The following is a 27,713-nucleotide window of genomic DNA, read 5'->3' as shown; positions in this document are numbered from 1 at the left end:
CTCTGCACCCATGACTGCTCTGCACTGCCAAATGCTACTCCATGTGCCCTATTAGTGCTGAGGTGGAGATAGTGGACAGTTTTAAGTTCCTTGAAGTAAATATGCCCAACAATCTGTCATGGACCAAGCACATCGGCCAAGAAAGAAGGGCTCAGGCCCAAAAAGTCAGCAAATACATCTTAACATATTGCCAACTTTTATATAACAATCTATCTCATTTAGATGCTGAGAAGATTGGCTGAGTTCCTCCAGCATTTTGGTGTGTTTACTACATATGTAGCATACCATGCTTCACTCAAGAAGGTGCACCAATACCTTCATTATTTCAGGGGCCAAAGGAAATTTGGCAAGTCCCTGGCCTCCTCCAGAATCTCTGCAGATGTATCATCGAGAGCATCTTGTCAGAATGCATTATTTTGTGGCATGGAAGTTGTTCTGCCCAAGAGGGCAAGAAACTGCAGAAAATTGTGAATGCAGCTCAGACCCTTCCATCCATAGATTCTATCTGCACTTCCCGATGCCTCAGGAAGGAAACCAACATAGTGAAGTAAACATTTCAACTAGGAGGAAGATTTAATAGTACAACATCATGCAGTACCAGACTCAAGGAAGTTTTTTTTTCCTGCAATTATCAGACTCCTGAATGAATCTCATCCTCTAAAATAATTTTTACTTTAGACATAACAGCATGGTAACAGGTCCTTTCGGTCCACGAGCCCGTGCTTCCCAATTATGCCCAATTGACCTACAACCCACTTACATTTTGAAAGGTGGGAGAAAACCGGAGCACCCAGAGGAAACCCATGCAGACTTGGGGAGAACCTACAAACTCCTTGCAGACAATGTGGGATTCGAACCCCAGGAGCTGAAACAGGATTACACTAACAGCTGTGCTACCTGTTGCGCTGACCATTGTTAGGTCTGCTTTGTTCATGAATGAGTGAGACAAACACCAGACTGAGTCGAAATCAGGGTTCTTTGTTCTTTATTACCGGATTGTAACACTTGCGACTAACAATGTTAGTCGGAGAATGCATTCTGCCGTTATCAGCAAAATGGTGATTTTTTATACCCTTGGATACATGCTTAGAACATCATCATATCATTACTTGTCCAATGACTAAAACTGTTGCTATCCTTTCCCTGCTAGCTTCCTGCCTCTCAATCCATCAATGTCTCTCTTATCTTGTAAGTACAAGGATGCATTCACATCTTGTTACAGCCCTGTACAGGGTAACTCCTTACACATTCCCATCTCATGATGTTTTACCTTACACCATGCCGCCCAAAGGTTGCCCTTACTTTGATAGACCTGATCTCTCACTGTAAATCTATTTTCTGTAATGCGTTTTATTCTACTGCACTTGTGAACTTAATAGATAGTGCGCCAAAAAAAAAAGTCCTTTTCACTGTGGAACCTCAATGTGCATGACAATAAATCTAAACTTGAAACATTAATTTTTAGAAATTCATTCCAAGCAGTGTGAAATTCTAAAGGTTTATTAGCACAAACAATTGAAGAAACTTAACATGCGTCGAAGCCAATTTGGATTAAAGTGCTATTATCATTCATGTTAGTTTCACCAAATGTCAGCTGAAATATATTGAAACAGTGACCTTGTGGGAACTGATGTACAAACTGTTTCAAAATCTAGCCTTCAAAGAGTCATGGAGTAATGAATGAGCCATAAGCTCTTCAGAATTTCATTTCTTTTGTTCAGAGTCATTTATAGATATTATTTTTAATAATTAACTATCAAGTACATTTTGGCCACATTCTTGTGGATGTTCATTACTGTAATCACCCTGACATTCTCCCTTTTTACATTACCTAACTGAACACATCCTTTATTTATATTTATTCACAGCCCAATGTATAATTGAAAAAAAACCCCAAGCATTCTCATCCTTCAAGGGCTTTTGGAATTTGTTGATAGTGGAACATCCTGTCTGCCATCAAGAGCAGACTTCTGGCTTCTGACCCAGTATGAAGAAAGTCATTAGTACACTTCAGTGAGCATGGTGTGTGACTTCGAGGGGAACATGCAGGTGATGACATCCTGAAAACTCTGTTGCCATTATCTTTCAATACCAAGACAAAAGAGAGACTGCTGACGCTGGGGATTTGTAGCAAGAAGCAAACGGCTGGAGGACCTCATCTGTGGAGATTAGGGGCAGTCGATGTTTTGGGTTGAATCCCTGAATTAGTTAGCTTTTCGCTCTTTCCTCATGATATTAATGACATGTTTTGAAGTTGGAGAATTGATGCAGTGCACTTGTAGACGGTACCTATTGTGGAAGCGCAAGTCAGATACGCCTTGTGGAAGGGACTTGCCAAGACAGATTATTGATGCTGAGAATCCACCCTCAGACTTGTATTTCTACTCAGAATATTTTTAAGGCTGGTTTAATTCAATTTCTGGTTAGTCATGAATCCTAAAATGTCAGCAGCAGGGAACTTTAATATCAAGTGGAAATTATTAAGCAGTTTCTTGTGGGGACCGGTCATCGCCACCCAATTGTGTACTACAATTATTATCTGTTAGATCTCATTGTAACGCTGAATATTGTCCAGGTCTTGTTGTTTGTGAGTATGTGCTCGTTGAGCATTTGATTTTTTTTTAAATTACATTTTAAATTTAGATATACAGCACACTAACAGGTCATTTCAGCCCACATCCCATTAACCTATGTTTTGAATGGTGGGAGGTGACAAGATCCTCAGAGAAAACCCACAGATACACTGGGAGAACCTTCAAACTCCTGACACTATGTTTTGAACGGTGGGACGTGACAAGATCCTCAGAGAAAACCCACAAATACACTGGGAGAACCTTCAAACTCCTGACACTATGTTTTGAATGGTGGGAGGTGACAAGATCCTCAGAGAAAACCCACAGATACACTGGGAGAACCTTCAAACTCCTGACACTATGTTTTGAATGGTGGGAGGTGACAAGATCCTCAGAGAAAACCCACAGATACACTGGGAGAACCTCAAACTCCTGACACTATGTTTTGAATGGTGGGAGGTGACAAGATCCTCAGAGAAAACCCACAGATACACTGGGAGAACCTTCAAACTCCTGACACTATGTTTTGAATGGTGGGAGGTGACAAGATCCTCAGAGAAAACCCACAGATACACTGGGAGAACCTTCAAACTCCTGACACTATGTTTTGAATGGTGGGAGGTGACAAGATCCTCAGAGAAAACCCACAGATACACTGGGAGAACCTTCAAACTCCTGACACTATGTTTTGAATGGTGGGAGGTGACAAGATCCTCAGAGAAAACCCACAGATACACTGGGAGAACCTTCAAACTCCTGACACTATGTTTTGAATGGTGGGAGGTGACAAGATCCTCAGAGAAAACCCACAGATACACTGGGAGAACCTTCAAACTCCTGACACTATGTTTTGAATGGTGGGAGGTGACAAGATCCTCAGAGAAAACCCACAGATACACTGGGAGAACCTTCAAACTCCTGACACTATGTTTTGAACGGTGGGACGTGACAAGATCCTCAGAGAAAACCCACAGATACACTGGGAGAACCTTCAAACTCCTGACACTATGTTATGAATGGTGGGAGATGACAAGGTCCTCAGAGAAAACCCACAGATACACTGGGAGAACCTTCAAACTCCTGACACTATGTTTTGAATGGTGGGAGGTGACAAGATCCTCAGAGAAAACCCACAGATACACTGGGAGAACCTTCAAACTCCTGACACTATGTTTTGAATGGTGGGAGGTGACAAGATCCTCAGAGAAAACCCACAGATACACTGGGAGAACCTTCAAACTCCTGACACTATGTTATGAATGGTGGGAGATGACAAGGTCCTCAGAGAAAACCCACAGATACACTGGGAGAACCTTCAAACTCCTGACAGAATGCATGGTACTTGAACCACGGTCCGGCCCTGATTGCTGGCGCTGTACAGGAGTTGTGATAACCGCTACGCCCAACTGCGGCTGCAACTGCAGAACTGAATTTTTTTGCAATCAGCAACACACATCCTTACTTTTGGTGCAGGATGGGGGGGGGGGGCAGAGCGGTTGGGGGGGAGTTCATTAATAAAGCAGCTGAGATGGTTCAGCCAAAGACGAGGTTACAGAACTACTGTAGCAATAGCCTTTTCTTTTGAGTTGACTGATCTCCTCAAACAACAATCTGTTTGTGCTTGGTGAAATTATTTTCATTGAACACTTTGCCTTGTTAATCATAGAATTCAATTTTATCCATTCTTCTTGAAAGCTTATTTGATCAAGTGTAATCTTGTGAAGCCAGTTACTCCCACCAAATCACTTGCATTTAACTGTTTTGCTCATGTTTGGACTGTAATGGATAAATATTGGGAGGAATTTGGTAAGATGAGCATGGGTTACATACATACACACATTTTAAAACATCTCATTTGAAATAGTAAGAATTCATATTCAGTAACATTGCAGAAATTTTGGAGAATGATGTGCGCATTTCACAAGTAGGTGCTAATTGAAATGACGTCATGAAATGAATAGACCATTGTCTTCAAGGAGACAAATTGGCTGTTTGCAAGTATCTACAGAGTGCTCACAGAAAAGTCACTCCTAGGTTTTGTTTGACAACAGCTTGACCAAGAGGGAGAACTCTTATGGTTTGCTGAAGAAGGTGGGGTTTTTGCAAGTGAGAGAGTCACATGGACTTTCTGGCAGTTGGAGAGAGAGAGAGAGAGAGAGAGAGAGAGAGAGAGAGAGAGAGAAGCTCAACAAGCTCTCTCAGCCAACGTGTGTGACACTGAAAGCAGCTGAACAGTGCAAGCCAGGAAAAACTGGTTGGAAATAGAAAGCTCAAGAGCGGTGGATGGCTGAAAGTGCTATATGTCTGATGTTTCTCATGGAATAAGGGAAACAGAAAGGAACTCTGTGCTAGCTTGAAAGAAAGAGGTTACCATCTGGAAAACCCTGATGGGGCAAGTTTCATCAGCGTGACATTGAGGTGACTAATGGTGGTACTTCAGTTGTGGACATCCTGGAGCAACAAATATCTCTCTCTGCAAACCATACAAGAACCTTACTGAGCGGTAAACATTTACCTTTCAAGCACCAAACCCTGGTGAACTTTATACCTGTTAAATTCTGTGCACAGTATAAGAATCACCTGCAACCAGAGAACTTGGAAGAAGGAGAACTAAGATTGAACTGTGAACCAAAGAACTTTTCTTAAATTTACACACACATCGTACACGTGCGCTTAGAAATAGAAGGGGGTTAATTTGGGTTAGTTAAGTATAGAGATAAGTTAAAGTTTGATTTTGTTTTCATGTTTAAAGATAATTAAAAACAACTTTTGATTAAGTAACTACTTGTCTTGGTGAATGTCTATTGCTGCTGGGTTTTGGGGTACTTTGAGCTCGTAACAGGACCAAGTCTCAAACCAAGTATTTCTTGCAAATCTCAGAATATACAACTGTGATCAGATCTTTGTTCAGATAGTGCCACTTCTTTTTAGTTGATTGAGAGCAGAATGGGTCATTGGTTTAACTGAACAGAAGTGCTTTATTCGTGGTTAGGTGTAGCTGGGTAATCAGTTCACCAGCTGAGGAAAGGCAATAGGTGATAACCAGCAGAAAGCTTCTTGCTTATAAATGACTGCATATGACCATGTTATTTCATGAGGTCTGGAAAAAGAGCTGAAGAATCTCATTTTACTGTCATCTTTCATTGACCTGTCCTGCTCTGGGGACATGATAAACACAGGTATTAGAATAAAATTGCTTGGGATATTGACTATGTGTAGCTATGTCAGGTTGATGCTTGACTAGTCCAGACAATAGTTCTCCTACTCAGGCACAAATCGACAGATGGTTCTGAGGTGAACTTGGCTCCATTAATGGGACTTAGCATTTTCAAATTCAAATCAGTTCTGGCTAATTTCATTTTCAAATATTGCAGATTGATGCACCAAAATGAATTGCTTGGCCATTTTAGAGAGCAGTTAAGAGTCAAGCACATTAATTTGGGTTGGAATTACAATTAACCCAAACAGAGGAATGTTCCCAACAACATCAGTGAACCAGGACAGTTTTACAGAAGCCCAATAGATTCATGATTACCATAATTGGTACAAACATGTTATTCATTCAGATTATTTAATTAACTTATTTTCCAGCAGTCATGATGGAATATTAACATGCTTCTATAGTTCAGATAATGGCATTACTAATCCACAACAATGTTGTAATGATGTTCCACTATTTCCTATAAATACATGTTCCAACATTAAAGCTCCATTGTTCAAACAAATTTAAGTGAGACTCATTAAAAAAAATTCCATGAAAGAAATTTAAATATAGTGCGATGCATTCAGCAAAGTAATTGCAGGTTTAGCAGATTATGTAGAAAAAGACCGTTCAATAATTTTAAGACATCCCGTTATTTTTAATGGATGCTTGCCTTGCAGTAAGCCATGGATGGATCCACCAATAATTATTCTCTACTGATTTGAATGGACCACAAAATCAGATATCCAATCTTGTTATCTTGCTGCTAGATGATTGGATTTAATTTGTTGGATTTTTAACCTATCTTTGTAGATCAGCATGAGTATCTCCAGACCTTTGTATTCTGTGATACTAAAAGCTTTACTTGAATGCACAGAAGACATCAAAATCTGAGCAAATTATTGCAATGAGCCTTGCTTGGTAATGCAGACAGCTGCATGTTGAAATGCCACCCTTTATCTCCCAGGAAAATCTCGAATCGCAAGCAAACAGAAAGTCCTCCCTGTGTTGGCTGAACAGCAGTGGCTTCCTTGCTTTTCTTTGCTTCAAAGTTGGATCACTCCTGGAGCACAGTACCAACCTCATGCAATTCCCTTGCAGTTCTACTAGAGAATCTGCCCCACTGAACCTACACCATGTTAGACCTAGCATCAGACCAAGCTCATTCATTTTAATGTACAGCTGTGAAGGGAAGCATATGGTGATGTCCACATTTTTTGGAATTAATTGCTGTAATTACTTTAAATATTCAAAGTGGTTTAAGAGATTTAAATTAGATTTAATTTTAAACTCATTAATAATTAAAAAATAATTTTCCAATTGATTTTTCACAGTTTCGCAATGCCCTTGACTATCAAAGTCATTCAGAAGCATTCTAAGTCAAGCTTGAGTGCAGTTTAATTTGATATCTAATTTACCTTTCCATGGAGGGAGGGCTTGTTCTACATTATATACCTTCCTTCACCTCATATGATGGTGTTAAAGAGGAAAATCTGTAGATGCTGGGGTGGTAGTGCAATACACAAAAGTGCTGGAGAAACTCAGCAGGTCATACAATATGCACAGTAAACAATGGGTCATCAACGTTTCAAGCTTGAGCCCATCGTCAAGGACCTATATGACTGTATTGCCTCAAACATGGCCCATTTGCCTTATCAGTCCCTGCCTTCCAGAATCAGGATGTTTCAGGGGTGCAAGTCACATCAGGGCATCTGGAAAAATAGGTCTGCAGTCAGTACATACACGAGTGGAAAGATCAGGTGGCTCCATTGCTAGCCATTCTCTAATTTAAATGCAGGGTGTGGACACCAATAAGAAGCTCAGAACTTGGTGGCTATTCCCAGTTATTTTTGAAAAGTTTGTGGTGAGCCATCTCAAGGATCTGTTGCAATCCAGTTTGTGAAGAAGTTCCTATTGTGCTATTTGGAAGCGATCTAAAGGATTGTGACTCAGAGACAGCTAAGGAATGGTGAGGTCAAGCAACATCAGTGGAGGCAAATATATCAGGAGTGAGAGAGAAGGCAGAGAGAGGTGGGAGGGAGGAATGAGACCGAGGCTTTCACCTCTTCAGAGGGACCATATTTCCTGTAGACTCATTGGCATGCTGCAGGGTCCAGACCCAAAATATTGCCCTTTTCTTTGCCTCCACTGGTGCTGCTTGACCTGCTGAGTTCTCCAGCAGTTTGTTTTTCTGGTCCAAATTTTAGAACCTGCAGTTTCTCATGACATAGATTCCTTTTATTGCCGCATAATATTACATTCAAATGTAATATACAAATGTAATATACATGAGATACTTCACCTTTGGTGCAGTTAGGAAACCAAAGAGTCAGCATGAGGAGTGCCCAGCACCCCCAAGAGTAAGAGAAAGAGAATCAAAGAGATTACCTTCAAGGACATGGAGTGTCCGTGGATTCACGTCCAGCACTCCCGCAGCCTCTGCAGCCTCACAGACTCCTGATCAAATTATTGGCAACCAAGTTCTAATTCTAAATCTCCGATACATATGATCAGGTAGCCTTCAGTACATGAGGCCCTTTGGGACTTCACAGGGAAAAAAATACTACAAATAGTGGTGTTCCTTTCCTCCTTGATGAGAGAGATTTGGGAGATGATTTGAAAGAAGCCTGGATAGTTGCCGCAGCAGATAGCCCAGCAAAGGTGGTAATGGAACCCTAATGTTGGTGGATGGTGAGAAAATAAAAAATGGCTGTATCACGTTGAGCTCTATTACCACATCTAATAGCCTGAATATGCCTGGAATTGCCTGACCTCAGGAACTAAGCAGGCACAGGACTTGTGGTTTACTTGGAGGGGAGACCACCAAGGAACACTAAGTGTTGTAGGTTTCTGTGAGGGGCGGTGGACAAAGTGGTGACTCTCTGTCTGCCTTACGGTAGACAAAAGTTAAAGAATTTCATGTATGTTGCATTCTAAATGTAGTATTATAATGGAACCTTTATCTTTGTGTGTGATCAGAATTGCAATTATCAAGACAAGTTGAACATAGTCCATCACTTTGCTGATCTCTGCTTTGAAAACTTTGGATATTGAAAAGGTAATTGTACAGGGCACGTAACTTCTGATCATTTAGCAAACTTTCCAACTGTTGACATTGTGATGGACAAAAGTTCATAACTGAAGTAAACAAAGATGGTGATGCAAAGATACAGCTCTGAATAACTTATTAAAATCAGGTTCCTTTCAATAAAGCATGAAGTCAGCCAATGAAATCTGTTTACTCCAGCTCCAAACAGCTTCCATGTTACTGGGCTTGTCTGATGTTTGCATGTCAAGGACAGTCACATATATTCAGGAATCAAGAGAGTGACTTCAACACAAATAAAATATTCAGCAGATCAAGAAAAATTGATAGAAGAGAAGCAGTCAGATTTCAGCTTGAAGATCCATCAACCAAACACCAGGAATGCACAATATGCAATTTGGACACAAGGACACCATTTTCCAACATATACATTTCCTCAAAGAGATAGCAAAATAGCAAGAAAAAGAAATGCACACAAGTTCAGCTATATCTATTTTCCTGCCTCTTCTCAATTCATCACAGCAGACCCTTATCAGGAAGTGGTTATCTGGTATTAAAGGCACAATTCTAATCCATTTTGAGTATTTGTCATAAAAATGTGTACCTATATATCAGTTAATGTATTTTTTGGAAGATTATCACTATTCTCTTGAAACATTAATAAAAATATACTCACCTGAATTGAATATGTACTTTGTGCATTACATTCATCAGAGACGGTGAAGACAAAACTGCCTGAGCTTTGGGAATTCACTTTCCAGATGAGAAGTCCAGCTGGTGACAGACTGGCATTTTCTGGTGGGGACTCCAGTGAGAAGAGCACAGGTGATCCTTCTGGATCCACTGCGATGAACTGGTAAACAAAATTTTCCCCTAAAAATGTCTGGAGCCTCGTGGTAGATTCTTGGTAGTGTGGTGGCTGATTATCTTCATGGAATATAAAACAAAAACATCAACAATAAATCTGGACAAACATATGGCCATTCCAACTTTCCTCTCAAAAACCCACATCACCAATGCCAAGAAAATGAGGTGTCCTAATGCATTCACTACATTGTCACTGCCTCCTCCAAATGGCAGTTTCAGTCATGGATCCACCATTAAAAACTTCACTCAAGGCTTTGCTATTAAACTAACATTTTCTTATTGGAAATTCTGCCATCAGTGTCCAAGGATTAAGGGGAAAGAGAGAGTCATTAGTTCAATGTATGATGGGGTGTGGAGGTTGCTTAAAAGGACAGTGTAAATGAGTGAAAATGAGGATGAAGAAGACCACAGTTGACAATTGACAGCTCAGATCCTTGGAGTTCATTAGGTCTAAGATTTCAAGTGACAGTTGGTTCAGGATCTGAGCCAATTGGAGAGTCAGAAGTATGAGTAATAGAGAGCAGGACAACACTTCCCTAATCTGCAGACCAAAACAAATACAGAGATGTCAAACCAAAACAAAAGTGTCTGCAATGGAGACATAAAGCAAACTATGACAAGTCAGCAAGAAGCTTAAGGACACGGTGAGACTTAGAGATTATGTCACCTAGGACAAGAAGGTCACCATTCTAGAGGAAGTAAATCCAAAATCCTACACTGTCAGAACAGAGGATGATTAAATATTGAGGAGGAATTGAAAGAGCCTGCTGAAAAGGCAAGTGACACTGCAAGAACAGACAAATGCAGAAGATCCAGCCTGTACAGCATCAGAGGAAACACAAGTGCTAGACAATAGTGGACCAGCAGAGCTGACACATTCACCTGTGTTAAGAAGATCCACATGCATTATCAAAGCACTTGACAGGCTGAATCTCTAAAAGAAAAATAACCACTCTTAAAAAGTTTGTGCTCCTGATATTTGTGTTTATTTTGGTGTTTAACTTTAAATTGAAATAAATACTGAATTAAAGTGTAATGTTAGTAGATAGAACATCCTAAAGTAAAGGAGATGTGGCGATAGAGTGCTATTGATATTCCTGACCACAAGAGTGAGTCAGAGATGAATGCTGCACCTCGGGCTAGATACAAAAATCTGGCTCTACCACGAGGTCATGAGTTGTTAATAAAATATTGTTAATATAAAAGACCCCAAGTTTCTTTATTACTTAAAACATCACAATTGGGATCTCTTTTGTGGAAAGTTCAAACTGTACAAAAAGGACATGTTACACCAGAACTGGAAGGGTACAAATATCCTCGTGGAGAAGTTTGCTAGAGCTGTTGGGGAGGTTGTAAACTAATTTGGCAAGGGGATCGGATCCAGAATAATAGGGCATAAAATAAAGCAAATGGTGGAAAGGTGGATGTAATGTGCAGTGAGATTGTGAGGAAGGACAGGCAGTGGAGGGAGCCTAAATATAATCAGGGAAGTGAACTTTGAGCATGGATCAATATGTGGATTTACGATGCTGTGGCCATTACAGAGACATGGCCGATACAGGTACCATGGTTTAGATGTTTAAAAAGGAATAGGACAGGAGGTAAAAGCAGGTGTGGGGGTGGAAAAAGCATCAATAATCAGAGATACTGTCACTGATGCAGAAAGGGAGGTGCAAAAATAACAGTCTTGCTCTTATGGGACACTTAATAAGTCTTAATATTTTAATGTGTATAACTCCTATTCCGACTTATATTGATATAAATATACTCTGTGGTCCTGGAGAAACGCTATCTCATCTTTAGTGTGCGAGCATGGTATGAAGAATAAATAAAACTGAATTGACTTGAACTTCCCTAATATTGATTGGTACCTCCTCAGTGCAAGAGGGAAATAATGGAGAAGTATTTGTCAGATATGTCCAAGAACAATTCCTGATACAGCAAGTGAACAAGCAGAATAGAAAAGAGGCCATACTGGATATAATACTGGCTAATGAACCTGATCAGATGGCAGGCACATCAAAGGGGAGCATTTCAGGAACAGTGACCACAAATCCCTGATCTTTAGCATGGCTTTGGGGAAGGATAGAAGTAGATAAACTTACAAAATATTTAATTGAGGAAGGGCTCAGTATGATGGGATTAAGCAAAAATTTGGAAGAGAACATTGAAAACAGATGCTCTCCTGGAAAAGCACAGAGGTTAATGTGGATAATGTTGAGGGGCCACTTGCCTGCAGTTTTGATAGGTTTGTCCCTCTAAAACAGGGCAACAATTGTCGGGTATGAGAAATATGGCTGACAAAAGAAGTGAGAGAGCTGGTTAAGAGAAGAAGAAACAAAACAAAAGTTTTCAAGCAAATATCAGGATGTCAGATGTGTTCAGGAAAGTTTTCTAAATCAATATACAAAGATACCAGCTAGAGAAAGGTCCAATACTGGATCTCCTATTAGAGAATGAGACAGGACTGCTGACAAAATTAGGTGCAGGGCAACATTGTGGGTCCAGTGATCATAATGAAATTAATTACTGAGAAGGGTAGGTCTGGGACACGGATTGGAGAATGGCCAATTATGAGGAAATGAGAAAGGATCTAGAATGCATGGATTGGGGTCTTGTTTTGGGGCAGGATGCATGAGGTAAGTGGAGAACCTTCAAAGGTGTAATTCTGAGAGAACAGAATTTGTATGTTGCTGTCAGGATTAAAACCAAGATTAACAGGCTGAGGGAACCTTGGATTGCAAGTGATATTGGGGATCTGGTACGGAAGGGAGAGGTGTATAACATGGAGTAAATGAGGTACTTGAGGGTATAAAAAATGTAAGAAAGACCTCAAGTAAGAAATCAGGAAGGCTAAAAGAAGACATGAGGTTGCTTTGGCAGACAATCCAAAGGAAAATCCTCAGGGTTTCTACAGATATATTAAGAGCAAGAGGATAGTAAGGAATAATATTAATCCCCTTGAAGATCAGAGTGGTCAGCTTTGTATGGAGCCAAAGAGAAGGGGACATCTTAATTTTTTTTCATTAATATTCAGTGAGAAAATGGCCATGGAGTTTTGGGAAGTAAGGAAAACAAGTAGTGAGGTCATGGAACCTATAAAGATTAAAGAGGATGAAGTGCTTACTGCCTTAAAGCAAATAAAGGTCCATCAATTCCAAGGGCCTGCCAAGATATACCCTCTTCCTTGAAGGAGGTCACAGTAGAAATTGCAGGGGCTCTGGCAGAAATATTTGAAGTCCTTGGCCATGGGTGTGGTGCTAGAGGTTTGGAGGGTAGCTCACTTTGTTCCGTTTGCTTAAAAAGGCTCAAAAAGTAACCCTGTAAATTATAGGCCAGAGATCCTGGCATCAGTAGTAAATAAATTATTGGAAGGTGATCTAAGAGATCAGATACACAATTATTTGGATAGCCAGAAATGGATAGTCAACATGGCTTTGTGCATGGTAGGTCACATTTAACAAATGCTATAATTTTTTCGAGGAGGTTACCAGGAAAGTTGATGAAGACAAGGCTATGAATGATGGACATTAATAAGGCCTTTGACAAGGTCCCACATGGGAGGATAGTCAGGAAGAAAGAGTTTAGATATTCATGGTCAAGTAGCGAACTAGACTTGACAATGGCTGGACGGAAGAAGCCAAAGAGTAGTGGTGATGATGGCTTCTCAAACTGGAGGCCTGTGAGTAGTGGTGTGCCTCAGGGATTGGTGCTGGGACCATTAGTGTTTGTCATCTGTATCAATGATCTGGATGATAATGTGGTAAATTGTATCAGAAATTTGCATATGACACTAACATTGAAGTTGCTGTGGACAGTGAAGAAGATTTCAAAGCTTGCACAGGGATTTGGACCAACTGGAAAAATGGCTGAAAAATGACAGATGGAGTTTAATGCAAGCAAATGTGAGGTGTTGCATTTTGGAAGAACAAACTAAAAAAGGACAAACATGGTAAATGATAGGGTACTAAGGAGTGAGGTTGAACAGAGGGATCTGGTGATACAGATACATAATTCCCTGAAAATGGCGTCACAGGTGGATAGGGTTATAAAGAGAGCTTTTGGCATACTGGCCTTCATAAATCAAGCATTGAATAAAGGAGTTGGGATGTTATGTTAAAGTTGTATAAGACATTGGTGACACAACATCTGGAGCACTCTGGCAGTTATTCCCTCTTCCCCTTTCCCTCAACTTCATATAAACATACAATAACATAGAAAAATAGCCTAATACCATTGGGATCCATGATCTTCCTCAAAGTTCAAGAACCCCAGATGTTAAATAAACTATGATGGGTGAAAGATAAATAATCAACATTAAAATTAAAATTTAAAATTAAAACACATCATCTGTGCCACACCATTTCATTCTCTCCTTTACTTAACTGGCAGGATGATTTGTTTCTTATCTCATTACTCAGGTTGGGGGGGGGGTGTGGATATAGATTATATCTACGCATCTATGTGCCTCAATACAGCTGCCATACATTAATGGAAGGTCTAAATCTCTAGATCTCTCAAGGTTACCGCACTGGGTGATGGGATAGTTAAGAAGGCTTATGGTATGCTTGTCATCATTAATCGGGGGATTGAGTTTAAAAGCCAGGAGGTAATGTTACAGCACTATAAAACTTTAGCTAGATCTCAATTAGAATACTGTATTCAGTTCCAGTCACCTCATTCCAGGAAGAAAGTGGAAGCTTTGCAGAGGGGACAGATGAGATTTTCCAGGTTGTAGCCTGGATTGTCTTATGAGGCATGGTTAACTGAGGTAAAGTTTCCCTCTTTGGAATAAAGAAGGATGAGAGGCACCTTAATATAGGTCTACAATATTATGAGAGACAAAGATACAGTGGACTGAATGGCGGAGCAGGCTCGATGGGCCATTTTTGGCCTACTCCTGTTCCTACTTCCTATGTTCCTAACCTTTCTCCTAGTGTGACAGTAGCAAACACCAGAGGACATCTGTATAAGGTGAGGGGAGGAAAGTTAAGGGACATGTCAGAGGTAAGTTGTTGTATTTTTGTTTTACACAGGGAGTAGTCAGTGCCTGGAATACATTGCCAGGGTTTGTGATGGAGGCTGATAGACTAGGAACATTTAAATAACTCTTAGATGTGCACATGGATGAGAGTAAAATAGAGAGTTATGAGTGTGAGATAGTGAAAATTTAGTTTGTTGAGTAGGTTTATAGTGATCAACACAACATTATGGACTGAAGGGCTTGTAATGTGCTGTGATATACTATATTACATGTATGAGATTGTCTGGTGCTGAAACTAAACAGTGATAAGCAACTGAACTTCAAGGCACAAGTCCTTAATTAAATTCAAAGGCTCTGAATATGAACTTACTCTCATTGATAGACCAGGTGAACTTGGATATGTTTGGGTTGCAGAGTAAACAAAGACTTGTTGGATTTGGGTCTCCTTCGCCATAACACAGACCATCTATATTGCATGTTTTTTCCTACAAAAACAAATCCATCACATTTGATGAAATTAGAGCTGCCGAAAAGATTAATTCAACATTTCATTATGATTACAATTAATAATTACACATAAAAATGTCAACAATGTATTAGAGGAGAAATACATTTTTGCACTTTGCTGTTTACTTTGTTAAGAGTTACAGCTAGTTGAAAAATAGTTATTCTACCTACTTTTGGTGCAAGTAACTGAAGATGTATTTTCCCTTGATCCAATAAGATTGAAACAGTGCAAGGAAGATTTACTAGGATGTTGCCAGGTCTTCAGGAGTTGAGTTACAGGGAAAGATTAAACAGGTTAGGTCTTTATTCCTTGCTCGATATCAATTTTATCTTGGTAAATGAAATCAATTTGCTGGAGTGGGTGAGGAAATATCAGTGGAAAGCGAATGGTCGATGTTTTGAGCGGAATGTCTTCATAACGACTGAGGCTGAAATATCAAGTGTTCTTTTCCTCTCTCTGATGCTGCCTGACTCACTCAGCTCCTCCAACAGATTGTGTTTGGCTTCAAATCCCACTATCTGCAATCTCCTGAATATCCCTCAGTTTCCTTGGTGAACAAGGATTTACTGTAAATTTAACCATGTTAGACAATCAAATAAAAGTGGGAAAATGTTGAATGTTTAACAAGTTTGCTATATTAATTCTGAAATCTATAATTGGAGTTAGTAATGTAGCCTCCAACTCTACTTCATAGTGCCAAAATTTGGATAAAAGAATTGCATGGACATGGTACACATCCAGAAGGAATATAAGACCATAGGACCACAAGGAGCAGAAATACACTATTCAGCCTATTGAGACTACCCCACCATTTAATCATGAGCTGATCCATTTTCCCACTCAGCTCCACTGCATGGCCTTCTCTCCATAAACTTTGATGATGTCCTGGTGAATCAAGAGCCTATCAAATTCTGACTTAAATACACTCAATGACTTGGTCTCCACAATGGCCTGTGGCAACAAATTCCATAGATTTCCCACCATCTGGGTGAAGAAATGCTGCCATATCTCTATTCTCAGTGAACATCCTTCAATCCTGAAGGTATGCCCTCAACTCTACCACCATGGAAAACTACCTTTCTACATCTACTCTGCCCATACCTTTCAACGTTCAAAATGTTTCAATGAGATACCTCTTCATTCTTCTAAATTCCAATGAGAATAGGTCAAGGGCTGTCAAACACTCCTTATGTGATAACCCTTTCATTCCCAGAATCATCCTTGTGAACTTCCTTTGAACCCTCTCCAATGTCAGTATTCTTAAATGAGGAGCCCAATCTCCAAATGAGGTCTTGCCTGTGCCGTTTAAATTCTCAACATTTCATGCTTTCTCTTGCATTCTATTCTTCTTTAAACAAATGCCAGCATTGCATTTGCCTTCTTTGCTGTCAACTCAAAATACAAGTTTACTTTCAGGCTATCCTGCATGAGGATTAATGTGAAATTATAGCAGGTTGAGGAGAAAGGAAGACTTGGAATGGGCCTCATCAATGTCTGATAAAGAGTTCTGATGGGAATGGCAACAGGAAGCTTAGTTGAGGTGAAGAAGAAACTTGAGCTTCAATGTCAGAAAAAAATATTCTGAAGGGAATGACAAAATGAACTTTGTGGAAGCTTAGATTAAATGGATAGGCATAAAAAGTAATGCTAGATTTTGTCAGATTAGCCATGTTGAAATAAAAGCAATTCAAAGAGTGGCGCTCTTTCTGTCAGTCAAAAATCTCATCATCTGGATCACAAAAGCACAATGCTGGAGGAATTCAGCAGGTCTTGCAGTATCTATGGGAGGTAAAGATATATAACCTACTTTTCAGGCCTCCTTTACCTCCCATGGATGCTGCAAGACCTGCTGAGCTCCTCCAGGATTCTTGTTTTTTTCTATAATCACAGCATTTCCAGACTTTTGTGTTTCACCTCATCTGTGTCATAGAACAGAAACTTTTTAAAAAATCACTATCTTTTCATGTAGATGACATAAATTAACAGATTAAATATATAATTCTTACTCAAATGTATACTAAAATGACAAGAAATTCAGGATTATTTAAATTGAACAAATTAAACATTTGTTTAATTTAGTCATGCCTTCCTTTTAAATTATGAGCAAATAAGACAGATCCATCAGAGTGGATACATCTCAGAATAAAACAGAACTCCAGAACCCTAATAATGAAGTGAATTAAAACATATTTACTTATTTTAAAACAGCAGTTTTGTTTCTCTAATGCTCCCTGTCCATCCATTAACCATTACCAAAGATCATTGTTCAATTAGCCTCCTCATCACATCCACCTCCTCATTATTTCCACCAACCCAACTCTTTCTTCCCCAGTAGTTCCCTTCCAACTGGCCTTCTCCTGAATTCTCCCATCCCACTTTCCTGATCTCTTCCTCTGCCATCCCCATGGTTCACTTCCACCACCAATTTCTTCCCTTATAGAACAGCCATGAATGTCCTTGTGATTGATGAGTTTCCTCATCACATCAAGCAGACATATATAGTTCACTGCTCGCGTGCAGATGAGACAGAGGTTTAAGGAGAGATTTCAAGTCAAGTTTATTGTTATCTGATTGTACAAGTACACCTCGACAAAATGAGGTTCTCTGGTCCTTGGTGCAAAACATACAAACACACAACCACATATAAGACACATACAGACAAACATGTACAGGACAAGTATTTTATCTATACAAATAAATAAATTGTTTTGTACAAATTAGAGTCTCAGATGTTTCATGTGAATAGTTCTTTTGGTTGGTGCTTCTTCTCACTGCCCGTGGGAAGAAGCTATTCCTCACCTTAGAGGTGTTGGCTTTGATGATCCTGTATTTCTTCACTGACAGGAGCAGCTGAAAGATGCTGTGTGCAGGGTGGAAGGCGTCCTCAATGATTTTGTGTGCACCCTTCAGACAACAACCCTGGTTGATCATGTTGATGATGGGGAAGGGAAACTCCAGTGCTCCTCTGCCACTCTTATGGTCCTGTGGATTGACTTCCAATCCATTTTCTCTGTACCAATTGTACCACACTGTGATGCAGTCACCAGGTCGCTCTCGATAGAGCTCCTAGAGAAGGTTATCATGATGGTGCTGATAGCCTTGCTTGCTTCAGTCTTCTAGGAAGTGTAGTGAGGAGATGTTGACTGTCCCCTGTAATATTAATGATCATGTTTCCAAGGCCTTGATTATAGTTACTGTTTGATTAGACATGGCTCCCAGCAGGGGGCTGACACACAGTATATGCTATCTGTAATGGAGGCTTCCAGCCTCATGGCTTGCCTCATGTGCTGTTCATAACAACTTTAAAGTAAAGAATCTTTTCCTTCATCCATGTGTTGCCTAAGAAATCACACATATGAATAGAAGATGAAACATGGTGTTAGAAGTGGGATGAAGGAAATTAAAAGGAAATACTTTACAAGGTAAAATTTAAAGTCAGCAACTGATCAGTGAAGAGAAGCTAACAAAGTGAAAAATGGAAAGATTTCATCCATCAGCGAAATTTCAGCTGACAGGGGATGTGGCTGAAAATTGGAATAGATTTAAACAACATTTTGGTTTGTGTTTAGTGGCAGTTAAAGGTGATGAGAAAAGTGATAAAGTGAAAGCATAATTTTTCTCACACGTCGTGGATGATGAAGCCCTGGAGGTGTGTAATAACTTCATATTTGCTGCTGAAGGAGACAAAATGAAACTGGAAAAAATAATGGAACAGTTTGAGGGAATCTGCATAGCAAAACATAACGTGACATCTGAGAGGCACAGATTTTTCACTTGTATACAGAAAATGGAAGAAAGTATTGATCAGTATGTGACTGAATTTAGAAACAGGAGCAAAACATGTGAATTTGGTGGACTGACCAACTCGCTGATAAAAGCCAGATGTGTGTGGTATTCCAGATAATAGTCTAAGGGAGGACTACAACAAGAGCAAAATCTAGACCAGGAAAAAACCATAGCACTCTGTAGAGCTGCAGAAACTGTAAAAACACAGGTAAAAGAGTTGTTCAGTGTAACTAGCTGCAACGTGGATGCAGTGAGCATGAACAGACATAAACCTTTTAACAAAAAGTGCGCCAAATTGGAAAGAGAGGCATAGCAAGTGAACAAAAATGAAAGGGACAATTGAAAGCCATGTTGTCGATGTGATACATAACACCTACTAAAAAAAGTGTCCAGCATATGGTAAAACATGCTATATGTGCAACAAAAGCAAACATTATGCCCGTTGCTAGAGGAACCAAGTACATCAAAGCAAGGTTCATGCAATAGATGAAAGGGAGATAGAGGAATTCTATGTAGATGTTGTGACTGAAAACAAGAAATAAAACAGAGACTGGATGTTGAGATTAAAAGTGAATGACATATACATTTCAGTTAAATTGGATATTGGAACACAAATTAATGTTTCATCAGAGATTGATACTAAGAAGATTAGACCCAGATCAAAGAAATATGGACCAAAGTGAAGGTGACAGGATATTCAGGTACTGATATACCAGTGCAAGGAGAATGCATGGTCAAAGTGAAACACAAGGTCAAAGAACAGATGCTAGCAGTCATCGTGATACCAATGGATGTACAGGCCATACTAGGTTTAACAGCCTGTGAGAAACTGAACCTGGTAAATGATTCCTTGTGGTGGAAAGTGAAGGAGAGACAGTCTATGATGAACTCATGACCAATTTCAGGGTCTAGGCTGCCTTTCAGGAAAACACACGATCAGAGTGGATAAATGTGTGCCACCGATAATACATCCGTACTGAAAAGTTCCATTTGCGCTTCAAAAGCAACTAAAACCAAAGTTGGACAGGATAGAAAGTCTGAATGTGATTCAGAAGATAGATGTGCCAACAAAGTGGGTGTGGTCTCTCATCATTGTGGACAAAAAGAATGGAAAGCTTAGAATTTGCCTGGATCCAAGAGGTCTAAATAGAGCAATAAAGAGGAAACACTTTAAGCTTCCAACATGTCAAAGTTTGCAAATGTAATGTTTTTCAGCAAGTTAGATGCATCATCAGGATTTTTGCAGTTGAAATTGGATGAAGCAAGTTCAAGATTATGCACGTTCAATAGTCCATTTGGTAGATACAGATTCTTAAGGTTACCATTCAGAATTGCCTCAGCTCCTGAGGTGTATCACAAAACTATCCATATGCTCTATAAGCACCTGGACCAAGTTGATACCTCAATGGATGACATCATAGTATGCGGAACTATGAGAATGGAGCATGATGAGAGACAAAGGAAAGTCCTAGAAAAAACAAGGAAAGCAAACCTGGAGCTGAATAGAGAGAAATGCCAGCTCAGGGTGACAGAACTAACATTTGTAGGAGATATTTTTGACAGTGAGGGCATCAGACCAGATCCCAGAAAGGTGTCTGCCAATGGGAACATGCCAAGGCCATAATGCATAAAGGATGTACAGTGGTTTAATGGAATGGTCAACTATATGGGTAAATTCATATCCAACCTCTCAGAAAAGATGGCTCCATTGAGAAGATGAACAGAAAAGAACATTGAATGGGAGTGGAATCTTGAGCATGAAAAGTCATGGAGGGAACTAAAAAAAACTGCTCACAGAGGAACCAGTTCTGAGGTTTTACGACCCAGCGAGACCTATCAAGATATCATCAGATGCATCACATAGTGGCCTCGTTGCAGTTCTTCTGCAAAAATATGATGACTGACAACCCATTGCATATGTATCATGCTCAATAACAGATGCGGAGATGCAATACACTCAAATTGAAAAGGAGCTGCTCCACGGCACATACGCCTGTGAAATATTTAATCAGTTTGTGTCAGGACAAGCAATCAAAGAAGAGACTGACCATAAGCCCTTGATTGCATTGTTCCAAAAACCCATTAAATGAATGTCCACTGAGAATACAGAGAATGATGAATAGGCTGCAACACTATACACTGAATGTAGCGTACACTCTGGGTAAGCTAATGTACACAGAAGACATGTTGTCTAGAGATGTTAACATAAGAGAGCCTGCAAACACCAAAAAGGATAAAGACGTGAATGACTTAGTGAAGATGATCACAAGTGGACTGCCCATATCGGATGCAAAAATGGAGCTCATAAAGTGAGAGATAAACAAAGATGAAACACTGAGAAAATGCATCTTGTATGGATTGCCCCCATGAAGCAGGACTGCTCACCTGATGTTTCAGAGTACTGGAATTGCAGGGCGGAACTATCAGTGGTTGAAGACATCATCTATAAAGGAAGTAAAATCCTTATCCCAAAGGGCATGAGGAAAGAGGCACTAAAAAGAATCCATGGAGGATATCTTGGAATTGAAAAGTGTAAGAATAGAGCATGAGAGGTGATGTACTGGCCAAGAATCAACAATGATATAACAAATAAAGTGTCAAACTGTACAATATGCCAGAAATATCAGGCAAGCAATGGTGCAGAACCACTAAATTCCCAGCACCATACAGACCTTACAGGAGGTAGGCGCTGACCTATTTGTATGCCAAGGGAAGGGCTATCTTATAGTCACAGACTATTACTCCCTGTATCCAGGTGTGTAGACTGAACTGGTCAACTGAACCCCTGAGCCTGTATCTCTTTTCTGCATTTCCACAAAGTCTGTTACTTTGCATTTTGATATTTAACAGAAATCCTAAAAAAACTGTTATTTAAAAAAACGAGGTAACAATTTCAAGCATATCTATCTTTTGCAAGAGATATAAACCGATGCCCCATCCAAACCCATTACATTACAGTACATTTCTGATTATCTGAAATACTTGCTACCTGACCTATAATTGGTTATCTGGATTTTTCAGACAATTGAGAAATTTCTTTAAGTAGCCCAGTAGTATCAGCAGAATTATTGTATTGGCCGTTGCCAATCCCCAACACTTCCCTACCTCAGTCGCCGATCCCCAACATATCCTCTCCGCCATTGCCAATCCTGCCTAGGAGCCCCTGCCCGGAAGCCCAAGGTCTCACCTTACCTGCAAGTAGTACGAGATTGCACGTACAGTCCCAGGGACTGCCCTCCAGAATTTGAGTGACCCCGGTGAAAGGGTATTTGAAAGAGAGAGCGACTCAGGTGAGTGGGAATAGAGTGCAGTTCGGATGAGTAGGGAGAGAGTGTGGTTTGGGGGAGCGGGGGGTGGGAGAGAGAGCGGCTCGGGGGAGCGGGGAGAAAGGATGGCTCAAGGGAGTGGAGAGAGAGAGAGAGTGGATCATGGGAGCAGAGAGAGAGAGTGGCTCATGGGAGCAGAGAGAGAGAGTGGCTCATGGGAGCAGGGAGAGAGAGAGTGGCTGATGGGACCAGGGAGAGGGGACCACTCAGGGGCGCGGGAGGTGGGTGCCTCGTAATGCTGAAGGTTGGAGATGTCTCTCCTCTCTCAGTCGATGGGAAGAATGGCTTCCATCTTGATACACGAACACATCCTCTCGCACAGGTCTGTAGTCGTATTGCCCCAGACAAAGCCCAAAATGATTTGCAGCAACACAGTCCTCAGCAGCACTTTCAAATAAAGTAGTAGCATATGCCCCCCCCCCCCAGCCCCCCTCTTCCCCCCCAGCCCCCCCCCTCCCATTTTATTCCATGAATTTCTTTGGCTGGTTCTGAACTCTGTTGTTACCAAACTGGTGCTAACAGTGCATCAGAGCCCCACTTGAGCATGGTGCATTTAAAAAAAACTTTTTTTCAACTTGTGACGTCATGTCTCATCCAAAAACGTTTTTGGATATTCAAGAATTTCAGTAGAACTGTTTTCCGATAATCTAAGAAATCTTAAGTGCACAATAGTACCATTGAACAGGTTTCTATACAGGTACATAAACAAAATGAAACATAATAGTCTCCAGATGCTGTGATTGTAGTTAAAAACACATTGAAATGCGGGAGGAACTCAGTTGGTCTTGCTGCATCCATCAGAGGTAAAACATAATACGGGTATTTGAGGCCTGAGCCCTTTTTCAAGGAATAAGCAAAGAACAGGAAGGCATAAGAATAAAGAGACTGAAGGCTGGGAAGGGAGGAGTCCAGACCAAGAAAAGGTGTTAAATGGATATGATAAAAGGAAGTGAGAACTGATTTTGGCTCTGTGAAAGGAGATAAAGGGAAAAGAGAAACAGAGCTGGGAGAAAGGCAACAGGGGGCTGAAGAAGGGGTGGGGGGGTGGAAAGGGTATGGTTTAACGGAAACCAGAGAAGTCGACATTAATGCCATCTAGTTAGAGTGTGACCAGATGGAAGATGAGGGCTTGTACCTCAAATTTGTGGATGGCAGTGCATGAGACCATGAGCAGACATGTCAGCAAGGAAATGGGATGGGGAATTGAAGCGGTTGGCCACTGGGAGATCCACGCATGCAGCGGACAGAGCCGAGGTATTCAACAAAGTGATTTCTTAGTCTGCACAGTCTCTCTGATGGAGAGGAGATCACAACGGGAGCACCAGATTCAGTAAATAACCCCTGCAGATTCACAAGTGAAATGTGGCCTATGACCCATGAGGGAAATTGATCATGTGCAAGATGCAGAGTTTTAGTTTAATTTGGGCATATCTTCAGCATAGACATGTGGGCTAAAGGGCCTGTTTACATGCTACACTGTTCAATGTTCAGATTAATGTTCATCACTTAACTAACATAAGAAGAGCAAATGATCAAGTTTTTATCACATTAAATGAGTACTCCTATGCATATATAGGACCTGTATTTCAAACAGCGACTACATCTGAGAAGAATAATTCTTTTGCTATAAAAAATGCTTGCAAACCAACTGAGTGAATGAAGGGTGCTTGTTAAATTCAAGTTTTTATTTAAATAACCCATAGAAACAGCAAACCAGTGTATTAAATGTATAGGTTTGAATAAGGAAGATTTGCCTGAGCTTTAATGGTCAGATTGAAAAACTGTGAAGCAGCAAAGAATGGAAATTGAATGATCCTTATTAAAGAGTATGATATTCCTTGATTAACACCAGCACCAAAAGATTTACCAGTGTTCTGAACTCTATATTCCAACAAAAGCTAAAACCTTGATTGTTGAGATTGTGTGTCTAATTTACTTGTTCTAGGAAAATTGTGATGAATTCCTACAGGGACGCAATTCCCATTTTCTATCATAAAACATAAATTGTATATATTTGTTAGATGCATGCTTCAAAGGTCTTCACAATGGGAACACATTTCATCAGGAATCAACTGGCACAGAGGTACTGCCTCAATTCTGATAAGCAAATCCCTCATTGACATTCTATTCAACCTTTAAGGTTACAACAGTACATATAGAAACAACAGGCAAGGATCTCAAATTACCTTCAATTTACAAAGTCCAGTTGGAACATTATCACAGATCTGGCAAACACCATCATAAAGTGTCAAAACCTTGGAATCACTGAACAAAGATCCATCATTTGTAATCTGTTGAGTTGGGAGGAAATAGAAATACTTTGAATAAAATATTTGATATTATTTCATCTGTAATTATTAAAACTTATATTTTATTATTTGGAACATGCCACAACTCCCAATTAAATACTGGGTAAAGTATAATTAACAGATGATTGAATTCACAACTGACAAATAGCAGTGATTGTGTCCACTGTTGGCTGCTTCCTAAAAGTTTCATATCTGAGGATCATGTACAGAATTCAGAACATTTGGAAGCAATTAGTTGGTACTGAAAGAAAATGCAGCTGAGAAATTGACATGAAATTGAACCCCAATGGAAAAGCATTTCCCCCCCCATTTCATAACTTAGTGTTCACTCAATTTGTTTCTTAGCAATTGTGAGTTAACTTTTATAGAATTTCCATGGCATGCACTTCAGTCATTGCAATTCCTATTGACTATGAACAATTTACAAGGAACAGAGTGGACAGAGGGAGATATTGGTGAAGGTATAAAGAAAAGGGATGCCATCAGAGTGATGGCAATGCCTTCATAAACAAAAAAAAATTTCAAAAGAAAGGCAAAATTCTTGGGAATCAGGTGTAATACGTTCCTCTTGATTAGCCATTCTCAATAGGGGCCACAGCACATTTAAGTGGCGGGGTGGTGGTGGGGGGGGTGGTGATGGAATGAATTCCTTAATAATGGGAGCCCAAAGTGTATAGAGGGGCATGGAAAGTGAACAGATTAAACGTTTTTGCGGGAATAGTAATTCTTTGCAACTGGACTTTGCTGTATAGTTGCAAGAAATACATGACTTTTTTTAAGGCTGGAGGCGTTTGGAGACTGCCTCGAATTATGTCAATAAATGTGGAAATTTATCAATTTTTTTCCAGAGTTTTACTTGATTTGTCATGATTATGTTTTATTGACTAGGAACCAACTTTGGCTATGAATGGTCCTCCATGTCATTTTCCTCTTTTGTTCTATTGCCTTCAATTCCAGGAAATAAATCTGCAGGCCAAAAATTTTGCTCCATATTTCCTGAGAGCACAAACTCTCCCATTGTACTTCAATTTTTCAGGATGGGAAGCAAATATCTCCTTCTGTTAGCTTTTATTGAAGATAAGTATTGTTGATTATTTTTCATAAAATAAAAGCAGAGTTTTGAGCTAAATCCTGATAAGAAGTGCTTTTAATTGTAATACAGTAAAAGCCCCAGTATCTAACATCTATTAGGATTGATAGATGCCAGATAAGTGAATTTCAGTCCTTGGCATTCAAGTCTTTTTGGTCCATGCACATGCGTAGGTCACTGTTCTTTTTGACACTGACCATTGAATTCACCCATTTTGTGGGCTTCTCCACTTTCTTTATGACCCCTAGTGACATTATTTGGTCGAGTTCCTGTATGAGCTGGTCTTTTAGTGGCACTGGATCCGGTCTTGGGGCATACTGGCAGTGCTTCCTCTTTTAACTGTATTTTGTCTGCACTGTTCTGTACATTGGCGCTGTTACCCTCTTGATTAGGCCAAAGTATTCACATACTTTGTCTCCAAGCAGTGGGTCACGTCCATCTGGGACCACTAGAAAAAACATGAGATGGTGCTCTTTACCTTTGACTTTCACCTTGAGCCTAATGTGTCAATATGCTGTCCATTGTAGGTCTTGAGCTGAACAGAATTTGGATGATTTGGTGACTTTATTTTCATTGCCCTGATGTCGGGCTCAAAGATTAAATTGGCCTTTGTCCCTGAGTCTAGCTTGAAAGCAATATCCTCTCCATTTGCAAGCAATGGCACAGTCCACATCCTGCTTAACTCTTTTCACGCTTGGCTGTTCAGTGTGTTTGAAACCTTTCTGTGCTACCATGCCCACAAAGAATGCATCACTGAGAACAGTTTCTTCTATAGTGTGTACACTTTCTCTTTTGTTTTGTTTCCCTTTGGGAAAAAAACATTGCTTTTCATAGTGATTCTGCCTTTTGCACTTGTTACAGACTTTTTTCATTGGCTGGACATTGTTTTGGCACATGTTGACTGCCATATTGTTTACAATTGAACATCTCTCCATCTTTTTGTTGTTTCCTAAATCTCATTTTTTATTTATTTGTGCATCCAGTCACTGTAGCAATGGCTATGCCTTAATTTTCACCAACCCATGCACTTTCACCAAAATATTTTGAGTGCTGCAGAGCTAATTCGCTGATGTGGAACATCTTCACAGCTCCAGCTAAAGTAAGCTCCATCTCTCGTGGCAACCATCCCTCTTACTTTCCTGTCCATAATTCCCAACACAATTTGATCACAGATCTTTAAATATTGCAGAAATCCAAAATTACATGTTCTTTCTTTCAATTTTGGCCGTTAAAAAAGTATCGAAGTTCTCTGTCTGCAGCTGCATGCGTGAGCGAAACACGTAACTCTCGAAAAATGTTTCATTTTTCGTTGGTGAACATCTCAATAACATTATCAAACTTGCCCTGGTCTTCTGCCTCAGCAAAAACAAATGCATTAAACACCTCTAGTGCTTGAGGTCCTATCATAATAAGTAGCAGTCCAAACTTCCATGCATCCAGTTTGCTATCAAGTCCAATGGCTTGCAGGTACAGCATGAACAACTTCCATTCGTGGTCGACATTCTCAGTCAAATTCACAATGTCAGGAGCTTTCATGCTCTCCTTGTTTCCTGCTGGTACCAACTGATACACACTCCTGGTACCATGTGATGTTTTGTTCATTAATAAAGGAACTTGGGTTATTTTATATTAACAATATTTTATTAAAAACTCATGATCACATGGTGCAGCCATTTTTTTGTATCTAACCCAAGATGCAGCATTTATCTCCAACTCCCACTAGTGGACAGGATTATCATTAGCACTCTATCACCACATCTTGGGCCCAAACACTGTGTTCACAGTATTTTAAAATAAACCACCATCAGCTCCTTTAATAAGCCGTTTAAAGCCTATGTGGACCCATCTGTAGTTGGACTGGGCAGTGGAATCCTGCAGGGGAGCACTCTGTTTCCTCTCCTCGTTCTCTGTGGGTCTGCAGCAGTTCTACTGTTGCAGTAGCACTGACAGGACTGTTATTTTTTAAATATTTTGACATGTTAATTGATTCATTTGTTCTGCTTCTTGAAAGGAACAAATGTC

At 40.0% G+C, this 27,713-nt stretch overlaps 1 protein-coding gene across 15 annotated transcripts in view; it reads right to left on the bottom strand.

Moving 5' to 3' along the window:
- LOC138761998 (von Willebrand factor D and EGF domain-containing protein) overlaps positions 1–27,713 on the bottom strand; it is a 327,980-nt gene that overhangs the window by 109,748 nt on the left and 190,519 nt on the right. For all 15 annotated transcript variants that reach the window (XR_011356699.1, XR_011356698.1, XM_069935108.1 and 12 more), the window contains 3 exons: positions 24,479–24,583; positions 15,043–15,157; positions 9,498–9,748 (listed from right to left, as the gene is read on the bottom strand). Coding sequence is in view for 13 of the 15 variants with exons in the window: in XM_069935108.1 (XP_069791209.1) it covers positions 9,498–9,748; positions 15,043–15,157; positions 24,479–24,583 (471 nt within the window). In the remaining 2 variants the exon portion in view is untranslated. The remainder of the gene's footprint in view (positions 1–9,497; positions 9,749–15,042; positions 15,158–24,478; positions 24,584–27,713) is intronic.

This window comes from Narcine bancroftii, chromosome 4, assembly GCF_036971445.1.
Source record: "Narcine bancroftii isolate sNarBan1 chromosome 4, sNarBan1.hap1, whole genome shotgun sequence".
Lineage (NCBI taxonomy): Eukaryota > Metazoa > Chordata > Chondrichthyes > Torpediniformes > Narcinidae > Narcine > Narcine bancroftii.
The sequence above is the reverse complement of the archived record's forward strand: the minus strand, read 5'-3'. Positions and strand labels throughout refer to the sequence as shown.